This window comes from Argopecten irradians, unplaced genomic scaffold, assembly GCF_041381155.1.
Source record: "Argopecten irradians isolate NY unplaced genomic scaffold, Ai_NY scaffold_0183, whole genome shotgun sequence".
NCBI lineage: Eukaryota > Metazoa > Mollusca > Bivalvia > Pectinida > Pectinidae > Argopecten > Argopecten irradians.
Genome location: NW_027187650.1, coordinates 33,701 through 59,626, shown reverse-complemented (window position 1 = coordinate 59,626; position 25,926 = coordinate 33,701). Strand labels below are relative to the sequence as shown.

Genomic DNA, 25,926 nt, shown 5'->3' with positions numbered 1-25,926 from the left:
TACTCCCCTCATTTATGTCTATGATATATTACGTGTAGTGAACTATGAAATACATTTAAAACATTTTCTTTTCGTTATGTTTGGTTCTTTAAATCAGAAACATATATACATATATATTTCTGTTGAAATCTATAGGCCTAGAGAGAATGTTTATTTATACAGAAACATATTCAAATGAATAATTATATAACCATCATTTTTCTAATTCGTCTCTTTTTAGATCACATTATGAAAATGGAATATTCCCGAGGTTTGATAATTTAGAAAGTTGTTAAAACAGAGATAAGATCTCTAGTAAAAATGTACCAAAAACATAAATAACGTATACATGTTTTTCCGCTAATTTACATGTATTTAGCCTAATTTCAGTTGTAATATTTCCTATTATATATGTAATTAAATCGTCAACATAACTGTATACTGTATATATATATTCGTAAAATTCTTGTAACCCCATTTCAGGAATACATATATGTCCCCCTTTGTTCTATAACCCCACTACCAAACACCTCACTGCCGTTGTCCTCGTGACGTCACATCCGGTCATTCCCCAAATCAGCGTGAGCGGCCGATTCCCTGATTAGCAGTCGATATACAGGTAAAAATCGAGCATTTCGGAGGGCTATATCTCGGTACTGAAGCGGCCGATTTTGATGCGGTTTTCAACATTCTTGTCAGGAGATCAAACAGAATAACATATCTAAATAATTTTTTCCGTTCCGTGTACACTTTAAGAAATATTCATTATTTTTCTATTTTTAAATATGTTACTCAGTGTCATGACATCATAATTACCTGTGTTGGATAATCTGTATTCCCTGGACAGTGTCACAAGTCAAGTGCCCTAGTTTCATCTAGATGCTGTTTATAGGCCTATATGTGTGTGTAAATGTTTTACATATACCATTTACTGTTAAAGGGAAAAACAATGGTTGAGTGTTAATTGATGTATTTTGTTATCAAGGCCCTGGGAAAGGCTCGACTGTAGCTGCCAATGTCAATTTGTTGACCCGTAGTACACATTCCGTTGTGCCGAGACCCAGCCAATACAACTTGTGCATTGTTATCTTTAATTGTGAAATTTATATCGTGTTGAAGAAAATGAGATAAAAGATAAGTAATTAATTTCAACGTATTGAAGCGAATTCAGTTTACCTCTTATAACCAGGACAGCCAAACATCCTTGATTTTTTTTTGTCACCTATAATGAATTAAGCCCTCCTCCAGCAGGTATCTTTTAAAAGTCTAGTCAACTTAACACTTTGACTATACATAGTTGTACATGTGTGATATCGATAAGCAATCATACAGGAAAAAGTTTCCCAAATTATTTTTTATCATATATATACAATATTCTGATAAATTTGAATAAACAGCATTGTTAAATTTTGAATTTTATTAAATTTTCTAATATTAAAGTTAAGTTGATGCTATTTGAATTGGTCCCAACAATATTCTTACTAAGAAGATGCTGCTTCTTCATACGCTCACACTAAAATCCTGCTCAGAAAAAAAAGTGTTCTGCACAAATCATTTTTTTTTATAAAACTGTTGATCTATATATAACTTAACATTTGATGAATGACATCTGTCTTGCAAGAAGTTAATGATTGCTTTAATACGTCTTTTCGCCCCACTATACATATACAATTAGCTATGTTGTGCACTTCGGACGAGATGACTACATACCAAAAAAATATTTGGACAGCTTTTTCAAACTATTTCGTCCCCAGTCAAGAATCTGGCAGTGTCGATTGCATTCCCTAATGCGATGTTCTCAGATCCTCTTATCCAACGTAGTGAAAATAAGGATCTGTATTTTAATCAGATTGGTATTTTTAGCTCACCTGGTCCGAAGGACCAAGGTGAGCTTATGCCATACCGTGGCGTCCGGCGTCCGTCGTCCGTCGTCCGTCGTCCGTCCGTCCGTCCGTCCGTCAACAATCGACTTCTTCTCCATAACCGCTGGTCGGATTTCAACAAAATTTGACTGGTAGCATCCTTATGGGCTACTAACTGAAAATTGTACAAATGATGGGGCTGACCCCTCAGGGGCCTGAGGGGCTGGGCCAAAAGGGGTCAATTTGGCTATTTCCATATAAACGACTTCTTCTCTGAAACCAAGCATGGGATAGCACCCATAATGCAATGGTAGCATCCTTATAGGGTGGGGATTCAAAATTGTACAAATGATGCGGCTGACCCCCCGGGGGCCTGAGGGGCGGGGTCAAATGGGGTCAATTTGGCTATTTCCATATAAACGACTTCTTCTCTGAAACTAAGCATGAGATAGCACTCATAATGCAATGGTAGCATCTTTATAGGGTGGGGATTCAAAATTGTACAAATGATGTGGCTGACCCCCCAGGGGCCTGAGGGGCGGGGTCAAAAGGGGTCAATTTGGCTATTTTCATATAAACGACTTCTTCTCTGAAACCAAGCATGGTATAGCACCCATAATGCAATGGTAGCATCCTTATAGGGTGGGGATTCAAAATTGTACAAATGATGGGGCTGACCCCCCGGGGGCCTGAGGGGCGGGGTCAAATGGGGTCAATTTGGCTATTTCCATATAAACGACTTCTTCTCTGAAACATAAGCATGAGATAGCACTCATAATGCAATGGTAGTATCTTTATAGGGTGGGGATTCAAAATTGTACAAATGATGGGGCTGACCCCCCCGGGGGCCTGAGGGGCGGGGTCAAAAGGGGCCAATTTGGCTATTTCCATATAAACGACTTCTTCTCTGAAACTAAGCATGGTATAGCACCCATAATGCAATGGTAGCATCTTTATAGGGTGGGGATTCAAAATTGTGCAAATGATGGGGCTGACCCCCAGGGGGCCTGAGGGGCGGGTCAAAAGTGGCCAATTTGGCTATTTCCATATAAACGACTTCTTCTCTGAAACTAAGCATGGTATAGCACCCATAATACAATGGTAGTATCCTATAGTGTGGGGATTCAAAAATTGTGCAAATGATAGGGCTGACCCCCCGGGGCCTGAGGGGCGGGGTCAAAAGTGGTCAATTTCCATATAAATGACTTTTTCTCGCTTATAATGCAATGGTTACATCCTTATAGGGTTTTGGATTCAAAATTTTGCAAATGATGGGGCTTGACCCCCTGGGGGCCTGAATGGTGGGGTCAAAAGGGGTCAATTTAGCTATTTCCATAATAAACGACTTCTTCTCTGCAACTAAGAATGGAAGAGCACTTATAATGCAATGGTAGCATCCTTATAGGGTTGGGATTTGAAATTGTACAAATGATAGGGCTGACCCCCGGGCCTTAGACGGCAATAGATGCGAGGTCAAAAGGTCAATTAGGCTACTATTTTCATATAAATTACTTTGTCTCTGAACCTATGTATTGGATAGCATATTTGTATGGTATCAATAGCATCATTGTATGGTTGTGATTCAAAATTAAACTTTGGGAGTCCAATTTTGCTTATTTTTTCTAATTGTCAGAGTCTTGTGGTATAATTACTAACAGAAAAACCAGTTTGAGCGATACAGGCCCTCTGGGCCTCTTGTTTTTTTATGTTTGACCGGTGAGCTTATGTCATGGCGAGGCGTCCGTCGTCCGTCCGTCCGTCAACATTTCCTTATAAATCAACGCTACTAGTCATAGAGTTCTGCATGGATTGTAACCAAATTTGGCCACAAACATCCTTGGGGGAGGGGAAACATGAACTTGGTATAAATTTTGGCTCTGTCCCCCCGGGGCAGGAGGGGCGGGGCCCAATAGGGGAAATAGATGGTAAATCCTATAAATTGCTAACTTGTTCCTACTAGTTTGTTTGTTTGTTTGTTTGATTAATTAACGTCCTATGTAACAGCCATGGTCATGTAAGGACGGCCTCCCATGTATGCGGTGTGTTGCGTGTAAATGTTGTGCGAGGTGCGTGTTTTCGGGAGACTGCGTGCTGTATATTCATGTTGTGTCTTCTTGTATAGTGGAAATTTTGCCCTTTTTTATTAGTGCTATATCACTGGAGCATGCCGCCGAAGACACCAAGCAACACACCCCACCCGGTCACATTATACTGACAACGGGCGAACCAGTCGTCCCACTCCCTTTTTGCTGAGCGCTAAGCAGGGGCAGAAACTACCACTTTTATAGACTTTGGTGTGTCTCGGCCAGGGGACAGAACCCAGAGCCTTCCTAACATGGGCGAACGCTCAACTAAAGGCCAAAAGTGAGGCGGTGCCAAGGGAGGCATTAGGAAGGATAAAGTCAGTTAGGAAGAAAAGAAAAGATAAGATCCTAAATTTAGTCGCCTTTTACGATCATGCAATAGGGGCAGCAGGTACAATTCTAACGCCCTACCTGCAGGGCCATGTCCTAGAGTTCTGCATGGATTGTAACCAAATTTGACCACAAACATCCTTGGGGGAGGGGGACCAGAACTTGTATAAATTTTGGCTCTGATCCCCGGGGGCAGGAGGGGCGGGGCCAATAGGGAAAATAGAGGTAAATCCTTTAAATCGCTACTTGTCGTAGAGTTCTGAATGGAATGTAACTAAATTTGGCCACAAACATCCTTGGGGGAAGGGGAACAGAACTTGTATAAATTTTGGCTCTGATCCCCCGGGGCAGGAGGGGCGGGGCCCAATAGGGAAAATAGAGGTAAATCCTTTAAATCGTTACTAGTCATAGAGTTCTGAATGGAATGTAACTAAATTTGGCCACAACATCCTTGGGGGAAGGGGAACAGAACTCGTATAAATTTTGACTCTGGCCCCCGAGGGCAGGACGGGTGGGGCCCAATAGGGGAAATAGAGGTAAATCCTATAAATCACTTGTCCTAGAGTTTTGTTTGGATTGTGACCAAATTTGGCCATAAACATCCTTGGAAGAAGGGGAACAGAACTTGTATAAATTTTGGCTCTGACCCCCTGGGGGCGGAAGGGGTGGGGCCCAATAGGGGATTTAGAGGTTAATATTGAAATTCCTTCAGAAAAGAAACAATGAACCTGTATTCAGAACATTATTTGGCATTACAAACCAGGTGAGCGATACAGGCCCTCTGGGCCTCTTGTTTTAAACCAATACCGTATTTCATCGCAAATAAGACGCCCCACACAGATAAGTAATAAAGGTCAAAAGTGGTGGGGGTCTTCTTTGCTGACAGCTCGCCTGAAAACATCGATCTATGAGGTCGCCATCTTGGTTTCTTCAATGTCTTGTCATTGTTGTAACAGTCTGAAAATGTGTCAAAATAGGTGGGGGTCTTATTTGACGGACGGAGTTTATTTGCGGTGAAATACGGTATAAGAAACAATTTGACCACGACAGGCTGAGTAGACAACAAACCTCCATATAAGCTCACTTGCTATTCCATGTGGACATGCGAGATAATGAAAAATAACACTATATTCACTTTTCGTTATATGAGTTTATTATTTTGTTTTGCCCAATGTACTCTATATTACAAACTCTTTGACACATTCATTCTAATCTACTTGCATTGCTCTCTTAAATAAAAATGTTACCTTTTACATAAGTATAGTTAGATATCATGATATGTAAAAACTATCTTTGAGACCCGTGTGATTCTGTCTAATATTTGTTTCTTTAGAAGAGATTGAAGTTAAACACTATATATATAACTTGCAACCATTCAATGCACAAAAATATACAACGAACACGAAGTAAAAAGGAGAGTTAGATGTGACTGAAGGTCATAAAATATGAACACATGAAATGTTTTGCTATATATCCTTACATCTGAAAATATATAACTTACACCAAATAACACATATATCTCTCGCTTGCCTTATCATAAGTTCATACAATAATGTTTGGGGGAAGATGTCCGGCCTACTACATATTTGTTTCTATGACCTGATTCATATAGTCAAGGACAAATTAAATCCAATAAAACTATCTAACTACACAAAACGTCCTGGCTGAAAACCTGTGTATGTATTTGTCGAGGAAGGAAATATATTCCTGATTTTCCTTATCACACAACTTGGTATCACTTTTCTTTTGCCCTGGCCAGGTCTTCCATGGCGCCATGTTATTGTCCACTCTTTCCCTCGTCCTTCCTAGCATATATCTGTAGCACCTGTGTCCTAACGCCAAGACTTGTGGGCCAAGTACCAGAGTCTCTATTTCCTGAAAGTATATGTGTTACATTATATTACATAAAATATACACCACATATGAATATATAAACATACACTGCAAGGAATACCGAAGATATCAGATGAAATATACTTTATTATTTCAAGGATTATAATATTATGTACATACATGACTTATTTTTTTACATAAATCACAATCATAAACAGTATGTATTACTAAAATAAAATTCATTGGTAGGCAGCTGCAGCATTTCCGCTCTAAGTCTGTAGGCATGTCTATGCAATTGGTGCAGGTACACTAGTCAGGGGTTATTAATGTAACACCAGGTTCTCTCTCTCTGCTCTCCTCCTCCCGCTGCTCCCTCGCACAGGTCAAAAACGAGACCTGGCTCTCTATCAGTTTGCTGCTGCACAAGGTCTCTAAGTGTTCCTACTGGACCACTTTGTATCAGGTCCTAAAACAATGAAATCAAGAACAAAATTAGAAATATACCAAAACAATAATACAAGAATTATAATAGTAACTCAACTTACCAAGCTATAGGTAATATTTCCAACTAAATTATTGCATTTTTAGGTCATCTGACCCGAAGGGTCAGGATGACCTATTGTCATCATGCACCGTCCGTCGCCGTGCGCCGTCCGCCGTCTGCCGTGCGCCGTGCGCCGTCCGCCGTGCGCCGTGCGTAAACTTTTCATTCAAACGACTTCTTCTCAATAACCAAAAGGCCCAGGGTACTGATATTTGGCCTGTAGCATGCTGGGATGAAGGGCTACCAAGTTTGTTCAAATGAATGACCTTGACCTTCATTCAATGTCACAGGGGTCAAAAAGGCTAAAAACTTCAAACGACTTCTTCTCAAGAACCAGAAGGCCAAGGGTACTGATATTGGGCCTGTAGCATGCTGGGATGAAGGGCTACCAAGTTTGTTCAAGTGAATGACCTTGACCTTCATTTAAGGTCACAGGGGTCAAATAGGTTAAATCCTTTAAACAACTTCTTGTGAATAACTAAGAGGCCTAGAGACCTGATATTGGGCCCCTGACATGCTGGGATGAAGGGCTATCAAGTTTGTTCAAATGAACGACCTTGATCTTCATTCAAGGTCACAGGGGTCAAATAGGCTAAAATCTTTAAACGACTTCTTCTCAATTACCAGAAGGCACAGGGTACTGATATTGGGCCTGTAGCATGCTGGGATGAAGGGCTACCAAGTTTGTTCAAATGAATGACCTTGACCTTCATTCAAGGTCACAGGGGTCAAATAGGCTAAAATCTTTAAACGACTTCTTCTCAATTACCAGAAGGCACAGGGTACTGATATTGGGCCTGTAGCATGCTGGGATGAAGGGCTACCAAGTTTGTTCAAGTAAATGACCTTGACCTTCATTTAAGGTCACAGGGGTCAAATAGGCTAAAATCCTTTAAATAACTTCTTGTAAATATAACTAAGATGCCTAGAGACCTGATATTGGGCCCCTGACATGCTGGGATGAAGGGCAATCAAGTTTGTTCAAATGAATGACCTTGATATTCATTCAAGGTCACAGGGGTCAAATAGGCTAAAATCTTTCAACAACTTCTTGTGAATAACTAAGAGGCCTAGAGACCTGATATTGGGCCTGTGCCATGCTGGAATGAAGGGCTACCAAATTTGTTCAAATGAATGACCTTGACCTTCATTCAAGGTCACGGAGGTCAAAAAGGCTAAAATGTTTTAAATAACTTCTGGTCAATAACTGAGAGCCCTAGAGACATGATGTTTGGTGTGTAGAATGTTGGGATGAAGGGGTACCAAGTTTATTCAAATTAATAATTTTAACCTTCACACTAATTCGAGGTCACTGGGGTCAAATAGGCTAAAATCTTTATACGACTTTCGGTCAAAATCTTAAGAGTTCTAGATACCAAATATGAATTTGGCCTCCAACATTCTGGGATGAAGGCTATCAAGTTTTCTTTTCACAAAAATGTTTATAAGAAAAAAATTACTTTTACATAGGAAAAACACATTTTTAGTATTGTTCACTTACAATAGAATATGAAATTACAAATTATTTTAGAAATTAATTTAAATATAAATAAATATTTATTTGAAAGTTATTCAGATAGAAACGTGGGAAAATTTATAAAAAAAAAGAAAAAATAATAAAAAAAATAATAGGCAAAAATAGGATTTGAACTAATCATTATAAAGCATCTATAGTTATAAGGGAGATAACTCGGATAGAGAATCAAACAGGAAGTTGTAATTCATCACTATTGCATTCTGGGCCTTTCATCAGGTAAAATGGCATGGTTTTTGGAAGTGCTTGCAGAAATAACATTTTAAATGATATTCCCAACTGTTTGATTGTCATTTTCTGCATTTAATACAGTTCATTATGCTTATTTTTATATTTGACATCACTTTGCTTGCTGAATTTGCTGTATATTGTTTGCAAATGTGAAAAAATGAAGTGTCAATCTTGTCTAGCCTAACTGTCAATCTTGTCAACAGTTGGGACTATCCACTTATATCTGTGCATTGTGACATTTATACTTATGTATACTTATTTCACTTGCATAAGTTCACACTGTGTAGCTTCTACATACATCAGGTCTTCAGTTTATAAATGAGCTCCTTTTATCAAATTCTTTTCAATCCGGGGTTAAAAAATAAGTGCAGAGGCTATTGTACAGTGCACCAACTTGTCATATTTTAATATAATTTTAGGCAAAGCCTATCTGAGAGCACAGCAGTTAATCCATTCTTTTTTTAGTGTGTAACTAAATAGAAATATGCCAGGTAGATCTAAATAAAGGATTTCCAACGGCGAAAGAGTAATCTCCCCTGACCCATCAGTCTTATGTGTTTTGTTTTTATAGCTTATTGGGTGCGCTGAATAGCTGTATTGCTAGAAACCATTTATAAAATTATTAATCATTACAATAATAGCTTTGCTGAATTACTGGCATTGAGTTTATAACAACAAAAACAATATTGAACATAGGATACTTCTACTTTCACTTTCTGCAAAAATACGTGACTGCGGCTACAAATTATATCTCAACGTCATTCTCCGTTGCCAGACGGAAAATTCCGAAGCAACTGCTCACGTAAAACGGTTTTTAAGCAAATATTCAGATAACTGATTTAAAATGAAATGGTGAAATAATGAAATATATTAGTTAATTCACAGGTAGTTGGCGTCAAGAGTTAGAAAAATTGTGATAAAACACTATCAGGGGTCTAGTTCAGGCATGTGGTAATCGCAATCGTAATCGATTGTATAATTAATTACATTCTCTCAAGTAATCGACAGTAATCAGTAATCAAAGGTTATTTCGATTACTTGTAATGGTAATCGTAATCAATTACAGTGAAAATTTACTGTGAATTGTTATTACATTTCGATTACTTTTCAATTACATGTTGAATTTGGCACCAAGTATATACAAAGTTTTTAAAGTGAAAAGTTCAACTTGTCTGTTCTAGTTAAACTAAAACTGAAAATACAATATGTAGATGCAACAGTGTGTGTTGGTCCATAAATAATCTTTAAAGTTGTATTTCTTGTTATTTCACTAAAACGACGTCGTTTTAACATTTGATATTTGAACATGGACATGTATCTTGATGATTTAGCTCCCCAAAACCATATGTCAGCCTATAAGAGAGCCGAAATCTAGGGATAATATATTCCTGGTTTTGAACAAAACGCCTTCAATCATGGCCATGTTCAGTACCTTCGGGTTTTGTCGGCATTCCGAATCGTATCACGTGACTGATGTCCACACGTCCTGCACGTGGTGATCCAGGTAACTAGCGTAAGCGCACATGTGTTTGTTTACGTTTTCCTTCTGGCTAATATGAGCAAATCGTGCTGGTATATGTCCACAGAGCGAGTACATATGTATTTGAAACATCTAATTCACACATAGCCGTAATTCAATATTGTGTGTATCAAATATTGTAATGTGCTAGCATTATTTTCTTTGTAGATCCAGTCTGCTGAGGTCGACCACATGTTTTGTTTACGAAAAATAGTTGACATTTCTCTTGGTTTCACAACTCTCGTGTTACTTCGAGATTGTCGCGACGATGTTCGGAAGAATTGGGAATGATTCGGCCTCTTTCGAGCCTATTTTTCACGTGTACACGATGAAAGATTTTTTACTTTTATAATTAATAATACTTCCAGTGCTGCAACTTGAAAAATAACTTGCAAAATAAAAATTGGTAAAATTTGAAAGTTTAAAACTCAGACAAACGGAGAAAAATATGTATAACACTTAAACAGTTTTTACTATGACAAAAAGAGCGAAAGTGATAGACCATACAACTTTAATATTTAGTTTTCTGATGAGAAATAGAATTAATAATGAAAATGAATTGTCTATACAGATATTAAGTTTCACCAGTGTGCCCATAAAGGCATACAAGCATATTGTAATAAACAATGGAAAGCGTTGTTTTTATAAAAGCCAACAGATGGTGTTGATTAAGTTAAATTTGTGTTTTTTACGGAGGATTTCCTTGTTGTTTTAGGAAACAATGAGAAGTCATTTAATACTGTTTGATTTTTTTTCACCTGTACAGTCAGCCAAGATTTATATGTTTAACTCATAAGCATAAGTCACATTTTTTCTTTAAAAAAATTCTTCAAATTATATATTTAAATCATTTCTATATATCTATGCATTTCATTGAAAAATAATATATATAAGAAAAATTTTACTGCCACAAATTTCCACTTTCTCACTTTAAAATCAAGAATTAGATTTCAGGTTTAAAATATCTACCTGTTGTGTTATACCGTCATCTGCAGGTGCAGGTTATCTATTAACTATATACGAAAAATGCACATGGTAATTTCTAAAACCCACCAGTTTGAAAAGCATGATGTGGGACAGATATAAACTGAATCAACTGTAATTATTGAATATAATATGATTGGTCTTGAAATCCTATCAAATCCTAGGAAAGACAAATCAAAAATATTTCTATAGAAAATCAACTTAGATAATTATGTAATCAAAAGTAATTTCAATTACTTTTTGTAAAGTACACATGTAATTGATTGTAATCGGTTACAATTCAATGGTACCTGTAATCAATTAATAGATACTAGCATTTTCACCCAAGTAATCGATTATTAATTAATTACATTTTGAAGAAATTGTGCCCATGTCTGGTCTGGTTGTTTGCTTCCAGTGATTATTTAGCCGGTTTCTTTTTAATATAAAGATGTTGAATGTCTTTGCAGTTAATACTACATCACTTAGGAAATATGGCTTGCTAATCATGGTAGTTTTTGGATCACTATTCACTACTGGATGCCAACACATTTTCTTAAGGTTGTTTTAATGTATGTGCTAAGTGACTAAACATGTTGTGTTACCATACATTTCACTCCTTCATAGGTGCACCCCGATTAATCCTATAGGTGTATGTTTATTTGATACAAGATCATCAGAACATTTGGAATGGCAAGGGATATTTTATTACCTGGAAATTAGCTTCTCAAAACTTGTATAAGGCTAGCTCAATTTGTTTTTAGCTCACCTGGCCCAAAGGGGACAGGAGCTCGAGGGGCGAGTCCAATAGGGGAAATAGAGGTAAATCCTTTAAATCACTACTAGTCATAGAGTTCTATATGGATTGTAACCAAATTTGGCCAGAAACCTCCTTGGGGAAAGGGGAACAGAGTTTGTACAAATTTTAGCTCTGACCCCTTGGAGCAGAAAGAGTGGGGCCCAATAGGGAAATTAGAGTTGAATTTTTAAGTATCTTAAGAAAATATTATTTGGCATTATAAACCAGGTGAGCGATATGTATACAGGCCCTCTGCACCTCTTGTTCTTTTCTAGGGGCCGAGTGGTAAATAATAATACCACAAGCCCTTCATTACTGGTTTGCAAGTTCTAATCACGTGTTCTCATGTCTGTTTTAAGGTCCCATAGGGCTCTAGTTGTGCAAACTGCATTTTTAGATCGATCGGTCAACAAGATGGTCGACAGACAGACATCTTTAATTATGATAGTTGAAATTTGTTACCGCAATTTCTTAGATGGTAGTGAAGGGATCTGTCTCAAATTTCATATGTAGATTCCCCTGGGTCCCTAGTTGTGCATATTGCATTTTGTAACCGGTCGGTGAACAAGATGGACGACAGGCCACCATTTTTTATTTTCATAATTGAAGTTTGTTACAGCTATTTCCCAAACCATACTGAAGGGATCTGTATCAAATTGCATGTGCAAGTTTACCTAGGTCCCTAATTGTGCATATCGGGACCGATCAGTGAACAAGATGGCCGATAGGCCGCCATCTTGGATTTTCATAAATGAAGTTTGTTACCACTATTTCTCAGAATGTACTGAAGGGATGACTATTTCTCAGAATGTACTGAAGGGACCTGTCTCAAATTTCATGTGCAGGTTCCCCTACGGATCTAGTTGTGCATATTGCATTTTAGGACTTATCGGTGAACAAGATGGCTGACAGGTAGCCATCTTGGATTTTGATTTGTTACTGCTATATATCTCCGAAAGAACTGAAAGGGTCTTTCTCAAATTTCACATGTTGTATAGTAGTAAAAGTTTGAAAAGCAGAGAAAAGATCCCTCTTTCAATTGTCAGAATTAGATCATTCTTTGGTGGGCTTCAAGATCCCTCTGGGATCTCTTGTTTATTTAATCTATTTATGTAATTTATAGTTGGAGCATGCAATAAATTTTCTCTATGTCATTTCAGATAAAGATGCCTCGTAGAAGATTCTGGAAGAAGTCGTTGGCGAAGAAGACGCAGGGCGTTTTACGGACTGACGTGACTGAGGATACTAGCCTCGTTAAAAATAGTAACATAGTAGACCTAGACTTAACTGAGGATACTGGCCTCGGTAAAAACAGTAACATGAAAGACCTAACGAGTGACGTGACTGAGGATACTGGCCTCGGTAAAAACAGTATCAGTGACTGTGAGAATACTGCCCTCCTTAAAACAGTAGCAAAAAGCAATGTTGAAAAACTTGAAAGCAAAAACAAACTTGAAAGCAAACTTGAAAACAAACCTGAAAGCAAACTTGAAAGCAAACCTGACAGCAAACTTGAAAATAACCTTGAAAGCAACTTTGAAAGCAACTTTGAAAACAACTTTGAAAGCAAACTTGAATTCCAACTTGAAAGCAAACTTGAAAGCCAACCTGAAAGTAAATCTGAATGCAACCTTCAAAGCAAACTTGAAAGAAACTTGGAAGGCAATCATGAAAACAAACTATTTAAAAGCCAACTTGAGAAAAAGCCACAGCCAACAATTATTACAGCAGAGAAACAGAAAAGACATCTTTACAACATCATGCTAATAACTGCCAAATATGATCGAATAAGGAAAAAGAAAGCAGCAAAAAGTGCCATGCAACCAACAATAAAATCAAATCATCATTCAAAATCTTATAGAAAACCACTATATAATATTATGCTGATAACTGCTAAATTGAACAGGAAGAAAAGAAAATTTGCAAAAATTCAAAATGAACAAAATGAACAAGGTCAAGAAAACCAAAAATTCACAAATAAACTGCCAATATGGAAGAGAAATGAAAAAGATCGCAGCAAGAAATGCAAAGCAAAATGCATACAGAGACAAAAATTGCCAGCGGACGTGAGGAAAATAAGGAAAAATACATATGTGGTTAGAGAAAGCAACTTGCTGTACCCTAAGAAAAATAATGAAGGAAGGTACAGAAAAAATAAGTGTAAAAAGGTCATACCAGTAAATAGTACCGGTAAACAAAAGAAAGACAATACATGTATTGGTAAACGTGAGAAAGGAAAACTGAAATCATTTGTGTCAAAACAAGCAAATGATGAGCAAGCTGATCCAAGTATAAACAAGTACAATGATCTTGATACAAGTCTATTTCCCAAAGTTCAACAAAAGACGAAAAAGAGAAAATGTCGACTCTCTACACCAGTTCATACAAAATCAACTCATACAAATTTAAAAGTGACCGAAAAAATCAGCTTGAGTGAGGAAATAAAGAAAAAAATTGAACAACGGATTAAAGAACTATCATACATGAAAAAAGCTCAGGAATTAAATGTTGAGAGAAAAGTCACATCAAAGAAAAAATCAGATACATGTAGCATACAAAACAACACTTCTATATATAGAAATTCTGTAGAAAGTGCTGATAGAGATGTCATTTTTGAATACCAAACAGGACCAGCAGTTTATCCTTTTCAACAATTGTCATTTTTCACAAAACAGAAAATAGCTAAACAATTGGGTATTCAAAAAAACATAACACCAAGCTTCAGAAATAGTGCCAGTAGCCTAGGAAAACCTGTCCATACCAGAAGTATTTTAGGTGATGGAAATTGCTTTTTTAGAGCCCTGTCTTTTGCTCTATATGATGAGGAACGTCACCATGTGGTGTTTCGAAAAGCAGTTGTAAACCATATGTTGAAACATCAATGTAAATTTACAAACTATTTACGATCTGAGTTCAAATCTGTACTCGAATATTTGGCAAGTAAGCGCATGATTCTAGATGGTACATGGGCTACTGAAGTTGAGATTTTGGCCGCAGCAGATTTACTTAAAGTCGACTTATACATTTATGATGATGAAGTATCTTCATGGGAGCTATTTTCCGCTAAACAAGTAGACAAGTGTTCTGAAGTTGAACAGGAAGGTATTTATTTGATACACCGTCATCAAGCACATTATGATGTGGTGCTTTCAGTTGAAGAAGCTGTCTATGTAAATGATGAAAGCTTCATTGGTAATAAATTTACATCTGATATTAAAAAGAATATTGTTTCATCTGAAATCAATGCCACAAAAGCACATGACCTTCAGATTCCTGCTGCCTCTCCTGCCTTGAAAGATGCAACTGAATTGACACATTTAACCAATGTGGAACATGGTGACATAAATCCAAACATTATGCAAATGGAGAATATTATGAAGATTAGTATATCTGTCTCCAATGAGCATATGGGGTTCTGTAAAGAAGCAAATTCTACAATTAATTTTCAAAACAAAAAAATGGTAGTGAAAGGAACATTTCACCAAGGTCATCCTAGTTTTTCAAACAATGCCGGTAAACAGTGTGTTTTGAACAGTCTTTCTGCTCTTCTGTATAGTACAGAAAAGAGAATGGATTTATGGACAGCTTCTGATTTAGACCATACTCTTGTAAAAGGAGATGAAATGTATGGATATATTAGGAATAGTTCTTCAATGACTTATGATTACTTATCTATACCTGATATTCCAAGGATGATAGAATATAATGGAAAAATGTATAGACTTGAATTCCAAGAATCCCTATTTGGCACATTAGGGAATGTTCAAGATTTTGACCAGTACCAATTTGTTACAATGTATGAAGCATTGCAACTTGCATTAGACCAACAAGAAATCCATGGGGCTTTCATTACATTCAAAGGCAACACATTCCTTGTTGTTAAACAGATAGGAGGATATTTTGTATTTGATTCACATTCTAGAAATGAAGCAGGATTACAAGTGTCAGATGGAAGCAGTCTCCTGATGTATTTAAGAGATATTCAACAAGTTTATGATCACTGCATAAATTTAGCAGTTTCAATGAACTATTCACAAGAAGATATGTTTGAAGTCACAGCTGTTCATGTTGTACACCAGCAAGAAGAATGTAATGAATGCTTCCAAAACAGTGTATTAGATAAACAAAAAGATGGGAATTTTGGGAAGGAAAACAAAGATTGTAATCTTGCAATGATTCAAGAAAAACAACCATTTATTCACCATGAAAAGCCAATGCAGACATTGTTTGTTTGTTTGATTTATTAACGTCCTATTAACAGCTATGGTCATGTAAGGACGGCCTCCCATGTATGCGGTGTGTTGCGTGTATGTTGTGCGAGGTGAGTGTACTGGGAGACTGCGGTATGTTCGTGTTGTCTTCTTGTATAGTGGAACTGTTGCCCTTTTTATAGTGCTATATCACTGAAGCATGCCGCCGAAGACACCAAGCAACACACCCCACCCGGTCACATTATACTGACAACGGGCGAACCAGTCGTCCCACTCCCTGTATGCTGAACGCTAAGCAGGAGCAGAAACTACCACCTTTATAGACTTTGGTGTGTCTCGGCCAGGGGACAGAACCCAGAGCCTTCCTCACAGGGGCGAACGCTCAACTCAAGGCCAAAAGTGAGGCGGTGCCAAGGGAGGCATTAGGAAAGATAAAGTCAGTTAGGAAGAAGAGAAAAGATAAGATCCTAAATTTAGTCGCCTTTTACGATCATGCAATAGGGACAGCAGGTACAATTCTAACGCCCTACCTGCAGGGCCATTTATTCACCATGAAAAGCCAATGCAGACATTGTTGGACAAGTACTTTCAGTACCAAGAAAAAATGAACGAAAGGAAGTCTGTATTTAAAACACAATCTGATAAAATACCTGACAGAAAACACTACATGAGAAGTTACATGAAAGAAAGGAGGAAAAGCCACAATTTCAAAATTTGTGATAGGAAATACACTAAAAACAGCATGATGAGCACTAGACAATCAAGAGTAAATTATCAGAAAGAACTTGAAGCTCAGAAAGCATCGCGGCAAAATCCAGAAATGAAAATGAAGACCAAACGGAGCACTTTGAAAAGTATGACAAAAGCACGAGAAAACAAAGAATTTTGTGAGCACGAATATGGAGCTCAGAAAGCTGCCAGACAAAATCCAGAAATGAAAATGAAAAATAAAAGCAGCACATTGAAAAGTATGACAAAAGCAAGAGAAAACAAAGAGTTTTGTGAGCACGAATATGAAACTCAGAAAGCTGCCAGACAAAATCCAGAAATGAAAATGAAAAATAAAATCAGCACTTTGAAAAGTAAAAGGAAAGCAAGAGAAAACAAAGAATTTTGTGAGCACGAATATGAAACTCAGAAAGCTGCCAGACAAAATCCAGAAATGAAAATGAAAAATAAAAACAGCACTTTGAAAAGTATGACAAAAGCAAGAGAAAACAAAGAATTTTGTGAGCACGAATATGAAACTCAGAAAGCTGCCAGACAAAATCCAGAAATGAAAATGAAAAATAAAAACAGCACTTTGAAAAGTAAAAGGAAAGCAAGAGAAAACAAAGAATTTTGTGAGCACGAATATGAAACTCAGAAAGCTGCCAGACTAAATCCAGAAATGAAAATGAAAAATAAAAACAGCACTTTGAAATGTAAAAGGAAAGCGAGAGAAAACAAACAATTTTGTGAGCACGAATATGAAACTCAGAAAACTGCCAGACAAAATCCAGAAATGAAAATAAAAAATAAAAAAAGCACTTTGAATAGTATGACAAAAGCAAGAGAAAACAAAGAATTTTGTGAGCGCGAATATGAAACTCAGAGAGCTGCCAGACTAAATCAAGAAATGAAAATGAAAAATAAAAACAGCACTTTGAAAAGTATGACAAAAGCAAGAGAAAACAAAGAATTTTGTGAACGCGAATATGAAACTCAGAAAACCGCACGACAAAATCCAGAAATGAAAATGCGCAATAAAATCAGCACTTCAAAAAGCATGGCAAAGGCAAGAAAAAGGAAAATATTCTGTGATAACGAAATAGAAGCTAAGCGGATTAAACGCCAACATCCTGTGCAGATAGAATGCGAACGAATATCCAAGCAAGAAAGCAGAAAACGGCATCGTATTAATGAAAAGGAGAAGGATAAAATTACAAAAGCTGCTAAAAGGATGAACGTAGAATTTTGTGAACATGAAGAAAATTTGAATATAAAAAGAACATTTGGAAACACTATTGACCAATGTATTGAAAAATTTCATGAGAATGCTGCTAAAGGCCCCGTCTTTGTATGCACATGTTGCCATCAAACATGGTTTTCAAGGAGTGTTGTTAAGTTTTCTAACACAAACATAAGTGAAGATTGTAGGACCTTTTGTACTGGATTTAAATCACAGGATGATGAAGAATGGTTGTGTAGAACTTGTTTAGCATCACTTAAAGAAAACAAAGTTCCCAGACTCTCTGTAAAAAATGGAATGAAATGGCCAACAAAACCAGACATTTTGAAGTTGCATCCACTTGAAGAAAGACTGATATCCCAGAGAATACCGTTCATGCAAATTCGAGAATTACCAAGGGGAGGTCAACTATCAGCTAAAGGAAATGTGGTAAATGTGCCTGTTGATATTCAACCAACAGTAAATGCTTTACCAAGACAGATTGATGAGCATGTAACAATAGCAGTAAAATTGAAAAAGCGACTGTCCCATAAATCAGCATGTTTCACTGAAAACGTTCGACCCAATGCTGTTATGAATGCTTTAGAATGGCTTATGGAAAATAGTGAGATGTATAAGAATGCAGGGATAAGTATCAATACTACATGGAAAGAAGATATTCAGAGTAACCAAGATGAGCTTATTTCAGAATACATGGGTAAATCACAATTAAAGGATAATAGAGAAATTGAAACTTCTGATGATGACTTTTGTGAAGTTTCACAAGATGAATGTATTCAAGGTAATGCAGATACACTTGTTGATGAAGCTGACACTGATACTAACAAAGTATATGTTTTCGCACCTGGTGAAAATCAGAGACCACTTAGTTTGTATGAAGATAAAGATGCTGAATATCTTTGTTTCCCAACAATTTTTTGTGGTCAACGACGTAAAGAAAGCTTGGAACGCATGCTCCCTGTTCATTACAGTGATGTTGCAAAATGGGAATTGAGAAGTGTTGATCGTAGAGCTGCTCATTCTGTCCCAAACATATTTTTTAAATTGAAAAAAATCCAAACTAAACAAGTCAGCGACAAAGTAAATCTTGCACTTCGACGATGTAAGTCTGAGGGAAAAAATTTGACTGCAGGCCAAGTTAGAAATTCTACAACAACAAATGATATTGTCAGATTGAATGAAGGTTATTATATATTCAGAACATTGCGTAACTCTCCAGCATACTTGTCATCTAAAAAGAAGGACGTTTTTGCAATGATAAGGCAGCTTGGTTTGCCAACATGGTTCATGTCTTTATCATCAGCAGATACAAGATGGCCAGACCTTCTCAAAACCTTGGCTCAGTTAGATGGGAAAACTCTTTCAACTGATGATCTTAAAACAGCTGATTGGGATTTCAAAACTAACTTGGTTCAAAAAGATCCGGTGACTTGTGCAAGATTTTTTGATAACAGAGTTCATCTTTTTATCAACTCTTTCTTAAAAAGTCAACACAACCCTATTGGTGATGTGATAGACACCTTTCATAGAGTAGAGTTTCAGAACAGAGGTTCACCACACATTCACATGCTTCTGTGGACAAATGATGGCCCAAAATATCCAGACGATGATGAAGAAGACCTCATTGCATATGTTGACAAGTATGTTACATGCTCCTTACAAACAGACAATCCTGAACTAGCAGAACTAGTAGAGCTTCAGGTTCATAAACATTCTAAAACCTGTAAAAAAGGTGGCAAACCAGTGTGTAGATTCGGGTTCCCACTACCTCCTTTACCAAGAACTATGCTTCTTGAACCTCTGGAAACTGATGTTGCAGAGTACAGAAAAAAGTACATAGACTTACAAAAGAAACTGAATGAATTTAAAGATGGATATAATATGAGTTTTCATGAATTTTTACAACTTATTGTCCAAATGGATGAGCAGGAATACATCAAATGCATAAGAGCATCATTGAAATGTCCTAAAATATTTCTTAAGAGAAACCCTGCTGAAATTAGGGTAAATTACTACAACCCAGCTGTACTCAAAGCATGGCATGCAAACTTAGACATCCAATTTGTTTTAGATCCATATGCATGTGCTACCTACATAGTATCTTACATCAGTAAGTCTCAGAGAGGTATTAGTGCTTTACTTGAAAAGGCCTCCCAAGAAGCAATTGAAGGAAATATGGACCTAAGACGTCAGGTCAGGCATATTGGCAATAAGTTCTTGAACTTTGTTGAAGTAAGTGCCCAAGAGGCCAGTTATTTAATTCTCCAAATGCCTCTAACACAAGCAACGAGAGATGTTGTGTTCATAAATACTTCTCCTCCTAATGAAAGGGTGTTCCTTTTGAAAAGTCAAGATGATCTTGAAAGTCTTCCTGAAAATTCTACCGATATCAAGGCGGAAAGCATGATCACCAGATATGCCAAAAGACCGAAACAACTTGAAAATTGGTGTTTAGCTGATGTAGTGTCTGAACTAGAAGTAACATTTCCTAAGGAGGAGAAAAAACATGAGGACAGAATATCTGAAGAACAAAATGATGATAATGTTGTTGAAAATGAGAACTTTTCTCATGAAGATATTGTTGTTCATTTAAAGAATGGAATTAAGATTCGAAGACGAAAGAACAAAAGAGTTATTCGATATGTTGGCTACAGCAAAAAAACTAATTCTGAGCAATACTACAGAGAAAGAATTTTGCTCTTCCTTCCTTGGAGAAATGAAAGCACAGATATTGTCAATGGGTACGCAACTTTCGAACAGCATTATCGAAGCAGAGTTAACATTATAAAAGCTGTACAGAAGAAGTATGAGCATTTTGCTGATGAACTAGAGCAAGCCAGGATTCAAGCAGAAAATGAAAATGATGATTTTGATGAAGTAGCCCCAAACACTGAGCATAATGAAGCAGAAGATGCACTTTCAGACCCACAGCCTTCAGAGCAGTTTGTACATTTTGACCCCGACACTAATTGCCACAAAGATTATGATATTGGTCCAGATATTGGATTGCCTTCAAAAAGCTCAGAAGTACAAACAAGTCCTGTCAGGATACCCGAAGATCAATATCACAAGCTTTTACAATCTTTGAATTGCAAACAAAGAGAATTTCATAACCATGTCAGTCACTGGATCCAACACAAAGATGAACCATTATATGCATTTTTAACTGGAGGTGCTGGAACTGGGAAATCAGTTGTTATTGAAACTATTTATCAGACATTGCATAGAGCTCTTTGTTCTGAAGAAGGAGAAAATCCTGATGATGTCCGAATTTTGTTGTGTGCATATACAGGAAAAGCAGCATATAACATCAATGGAATGACCATAGCATCAGCATTTCACAAAAAAATGTACCAGACACAGCAAAACATGTATGCAGATGAGTTAAACACCTTCAGGACAAAGTACAGAAATCTTTCTGTTATCATCATAGATGAGATATCAATGGTTGGAAACAAGCTCCTAGCATTTATCCATGAGAGACTACAGCAGTTGACTGGTACAAAACAAGATTTTGGAGGTATCAGTATAATTGCAGTTGGTGATTTATATCAGCTTTCTCCTGTTGGAGATTCTTGGATTTTCAAAGATCTTTCATGTCCTGGTCAAGGTCTTGCTAGAAATCTATGGATAGAACACTTTACAATGTTTGAGCTTACTGAAATCATGCGGCAAAAAGATGACAAAGATTTTTCTGAACTCCTTAACAGACTTCGCCATAATCAGTTGACAGATGAAGATAAACAAACAATTTTGTCCCGACATATAGAGCAATCTTCTATAGACTATCCGCACACAGCTCCTCATTTATTCATTGAAAATAGATTTGTTGATGATTTCAACAACAATTTCATTTTAAATCTTGCCACAAACAAAGTAACTGTTAAAGCTGACACTGATGTACTATCACAAACCAAACTGTCATCTGATGTCAAAAAGGTTTTAATTGAAAATCTACCAGACAAACAAGCAAATACTGGACAACTGAAAACCAACCTGACTATTGCTGTAGACATGATATATGATATGTCTGTCAATATTGATGTAACTGATGGGTTGACAAATGGCAGTACCTGTGTGGTAAAACATATTGAATACAAACATTCTACACTTAGACCTGGAATTGTATGGGTTCTATTTACTGATGGTAAAATAGGGACATTGAGAAGAAATCAGTACCAGCATTTGTTTAACAAAAATATAGATAAATCCTGGACACCAGTCTTTGAAACAAAGCGTACTTTCATGTATAATAGAAAAACATTTGAAAGAATACAGTTTCCTCTTCAACCCTCTGCTGCAAAAACTGTTCACAAGGCACAGGGCGCAACCCTGGACAAGGTTGTTGTCAGTTTGTCGCAAACAAAAAAGCGCAAGATTCCCCATATCCATTATGTAGCTCTCTCACGTGTTAGGTCTTTGAAAAATCTACACATCATTGATTTCAATGAGGACAGTCTCTCAAAAGACAAAGATGTTGATACAGAGATGCAAAGATTAGCTAATAATGGATTACAACTATGTTTCACTCCACTCTACAATGTTCATATGGAAGGCAGTTTTCTTTTCAACAATGTAAGATCTCTAAATAAACACTTCCATGACATAGCATCAGATCCCAATTCCCATGCAGCTGATTTCATTGGCATAGCAGAGTCTCGCCTTTGTAGTAATGACAGAAATGATGCGTTCCAGTTACATGGTTATAATATGTTCCGAAATGACGCAGAGCACTCACAAACAAGACCACACCATGGACTTGTTATATATCTCAAGTCTTCTTTACATGTTTCCAAATATGAAATGTATTCCTCTGTGGACATAGAATTTTCCTTCCTAACATTCAACCTGTCTGAAGAACTAGTGCAATGTGTTGTTGTTTACAAGAAGCCAGCTTGTCCCCTCTCACATTTTTATACCATAATGGAGAGTCGCCTAGTACCATTGATAGATGTAAATGAAAAACTTGTTATTATGGGAGATTTTAATGTGGATCTAAGAAAATCTGGAAGAAATACTTTTGTAAATTTTATGGAAACAAAATTTCAGTGTACACAAGTTATTGATCAGCCAACAACCAAAATGAAAACACAATTGGACTTGATCTTCACAAATTTCCCAGAGAACCAAACTGATGTTTTAGAAGCATATTGGTCTGATCATAACATGGTCTATTGTGCTGTGAATATTTAAAACCCGCCAAAGAACATTGGTGATGTGTTTGATATGCATCTCACTACAGAGATGTATGTCAATAACATAGGTTCGGTGGTTTATATTGAATTGGGTTTCCACCAATATCTTACCTCCCTCTATATTTACCCAATAAGTGCCCCTGTCCCCTGAATTAACTTCCCTTCGCTTCTGTATTCACTGTAATTTACGCCCCTCCCTTCTTATGAAGAACAAGGGCCCCATCACATTGATTAAACAATGTTTTACAACTGCGATATGTTTACACCATTGGCAATGTATCCCATATTACATGAAATTATATAATTGCATGTGTCTTAGATGTAATTATATCTCAAATTAAGGAAATAACACATATTATGTATGTTTACTGTGACAAATATGCCATGACTACGGAAAGAGTTCACATATGGTGATTTTTAATTGCTTCATCTACAGCTTACATTTTGGTTACCTCTTTATTACAGCTTTTAAATGCCATGAGTGCTAATTACAGTGGATACAATATCTTGAATTTAAATCTAGTAAATACTGCCTGAAAATATGATTATGATGCAGTTAATATCTTATTTCTTTTTTCAAAATGCTTCGTGAAATGTCATATGCTGTCAGAAAGTAACCCTCAACTTTCTATTTTTCAAACTTTCTATATTTTACCACTTATTGGGTCAAATACAGTAAAATGACTAGTTTTGAATAATATTGCTGTCATGTGCATGTAGTGTCTGAATGTACATTTATATTACTTTATGTAATACTTAGTGTCATTACAAGTACTCATCTATGTAGCTAATATTTTATCACAGTCATGATATGAATTAATGTATTAATTACAAATAATTTGTATCTAAATACAAATTACTACTATTTTGTTTACTATAGTTACCAATACTTGTTTACTTTAGTTGTCCAGAAGATATATGGTTGTATAATTACCATAATTTTTATACATACTTACCCTAAGGTTATCAATATTATCATGTTTTCTAATAGGACCTTGAAAAAATGTCTTGCAAGCTTTGGAAAATATGAATTTCAAATGTGAAACATGTTAAAGCATTGGTTGCATCACTATCAATGAATACCAATGTTATGCCAATACAAAAAATACTGATGACTAATTTAATTATAACCACACATTTTCTCTTTTTTTTTTTCCTCCATGTAAATATTTCATAGTGCTTAAAATGTATGAAGTTTATTGTGACTGATCATGATTATGTCAATTATGTACTGGTAGTAAGTTAAATGTACACATTATTAAGTCTCTTTTTCAAGACTAATATCATGGTTTTTCATGTCAAAACTTTTGAATTTTTTCAACAATAAGGAATATTTCTTAAATATTATTACATGTACTTTGTAACTGTGTTAAAAATGTTTTAAAAATTAGCAATAGCATACAAGTGCTAAGAAACATTTGCTTAACTCCTCAATGTAAACAGCTGTCTAAATGATAAACAAACAATTAGATGTATACTACATGTATGTATACATATTTATATTGTTTAGATAATATAATAACAATTTATTAATAATCTAATACCCTGTTGTATTCTCTTTACATGGTACAAGTACTTTATTACTAATGTTTTGATTAGCTCATTATATTCAAAATTCAATTGTCCCATTTATTATTTCATTTTACACTAGACGTCAAGAGCTATAAAAAGTTGACTTTATGAAGTATTCATCTTCATACATTTAAACTTTTTCTTAAGTATTAATCTTAATAAAGCTATTTTCATTTGAAAACATCACCAAGTAAATAAAACTTCCATATCATAGTACTAACTTTGAATTACTATATTATAGTAATTACAATGTTTATCTATGTTAACTTCATTCCATATTCTGTATATATATACTGTGAGGTAAGTATAGTGTAGAGGGGATGTCACTTGCGCAGCTCTCAAATGCTCGTAAACTCACCCTCTACTAATGAATTGACTCAATTACTTAAAAAGTGGATATGAAGTCGATGGATATTAAATACAAGTTAGTACAATTTCAAGATATCAATGGTACATGATTTGCAAGAAGTTCATATTATCTCTTTAGAATCTGTTCATACTTTCTTCATTCAATAGCTAATCACTTAATTTATCCATGTAAAGCATTAGGCATTTATGTTTGACAGACTTTATCTTGTTTTACAAAATGTCAAAAATAAGTGACAGCAAAAACGCTGCAATAAATTAAAAACTGTTTTACAGCTCTGGACATAGTGTGCTACTTTTACTTGTTTGACGAGTTATGATTACCAATGAATACCACACATGATATCGAAAAGGTTGTCTCTTAAAGATATTTACCAGTCAAATATAAGTTGCTTATTATTTCATTTGCATTTAAACTTTCATTTATAATTCACTTGCTGAACTGCTGAACAGAATTTTGTACATCAATGATGTACTGAACCATTCATCCTTTTGAACAATAGAAACTGTAACCACTTGTGTAATATTTTTCGTTCTCTAAGTGAAGTCCATGAGGCTTTGATGCTTTCATATGTTTATGGCAACTGTGGTCCTCATATCCAAAATATTAGGCAAGTTATGACATTCTGATTGAAATGAAATATGTTGACACTATATCTAAGTGTCCAGTTGTTGTATATAAACTAGATTCTTAGAAGAAATCATGACTATATTTGACCTAAGCTAAGTACTTGCCTGTGTAAAGCTTACCAAAAAAAATAATCATTATGTTAGTATTTGTCATTATTGTTTATTCACTCTTGCATTTTATTTTATTATGATCTTTCAATAATAGATCTGTATAACATACAGAATTTATAACAATTTTTTCTTGTTTAATAAAAATGTATTTGCATTTATTGATGAATAGGTTTATGCTAATTCACTGTTGTACTTTTGATTTTCATACTCAA

At 36.0% G+C, this 25,926-nt stretch overlaps 2 protein-coding genes across 2 annotated transcripts; both read left to right on the top strand.

Annotated features, from left to right (window-relative positions):
• Window positions 1-12,844: 12,844 nt before the first annotated feature.
• On the top strand, window positions 12,845-15,644 carry LOC138312004 (myb-like protein V). The gene is made up of 2 exons (XM_069253101.1): window positions 12,845-13,967; window positions 15,601-15,644. Exons 1-2 carry the CDS (start codon window positions 12,845-12,847, stop codon window positions 15,642-15,644), a joined length of 1,167 nt encoding a protein of 388 aa, XP_069109202.1.
• A 987-nt stretch (window positions 15,645-16,631) lies between these two features.
• On the top strand, window positions 16,632-23,033 carry LOC138312003 (uncharacterized). The gene has a single exon (XM_069253100.1). It carries the CDS (start codon window positions 16,632-16,634, stop codon window positions 23,031-23,033), a length of 6,402 nt encoding a protein of 2,133 aa, XP_069109201.1.
• Window positions 23,034-25,926: the final 2,893 nt, after the last annotated feature.

What these genes read in the sequence shown, in the direction of transcription:
- LOC138312004 (XM_069253101.1), top strand. Translation starts at nt 12,845, where the DNA reads ATGCCTCGTAGAAGATTCTGGAAGAAGTCGTTGGCGAAGAAGACGCAG. An exon ending in TGATGAGCAAGCTGATCCAA is followed by an intron (nt 13,968 to 15,600) that starts GTATAAACAAGT and finishes TTCACATTCTAG; the next exon opens with AAATGAAGCAGGATTACAAG.
- LOC138312003 (XM_069253100.1), top strand. Translation starts at nt 16,632, where the DNA reads ATGATGAGCACTAGACAATCAAGAGTAAATTATCAGAAAGAACTTGAA.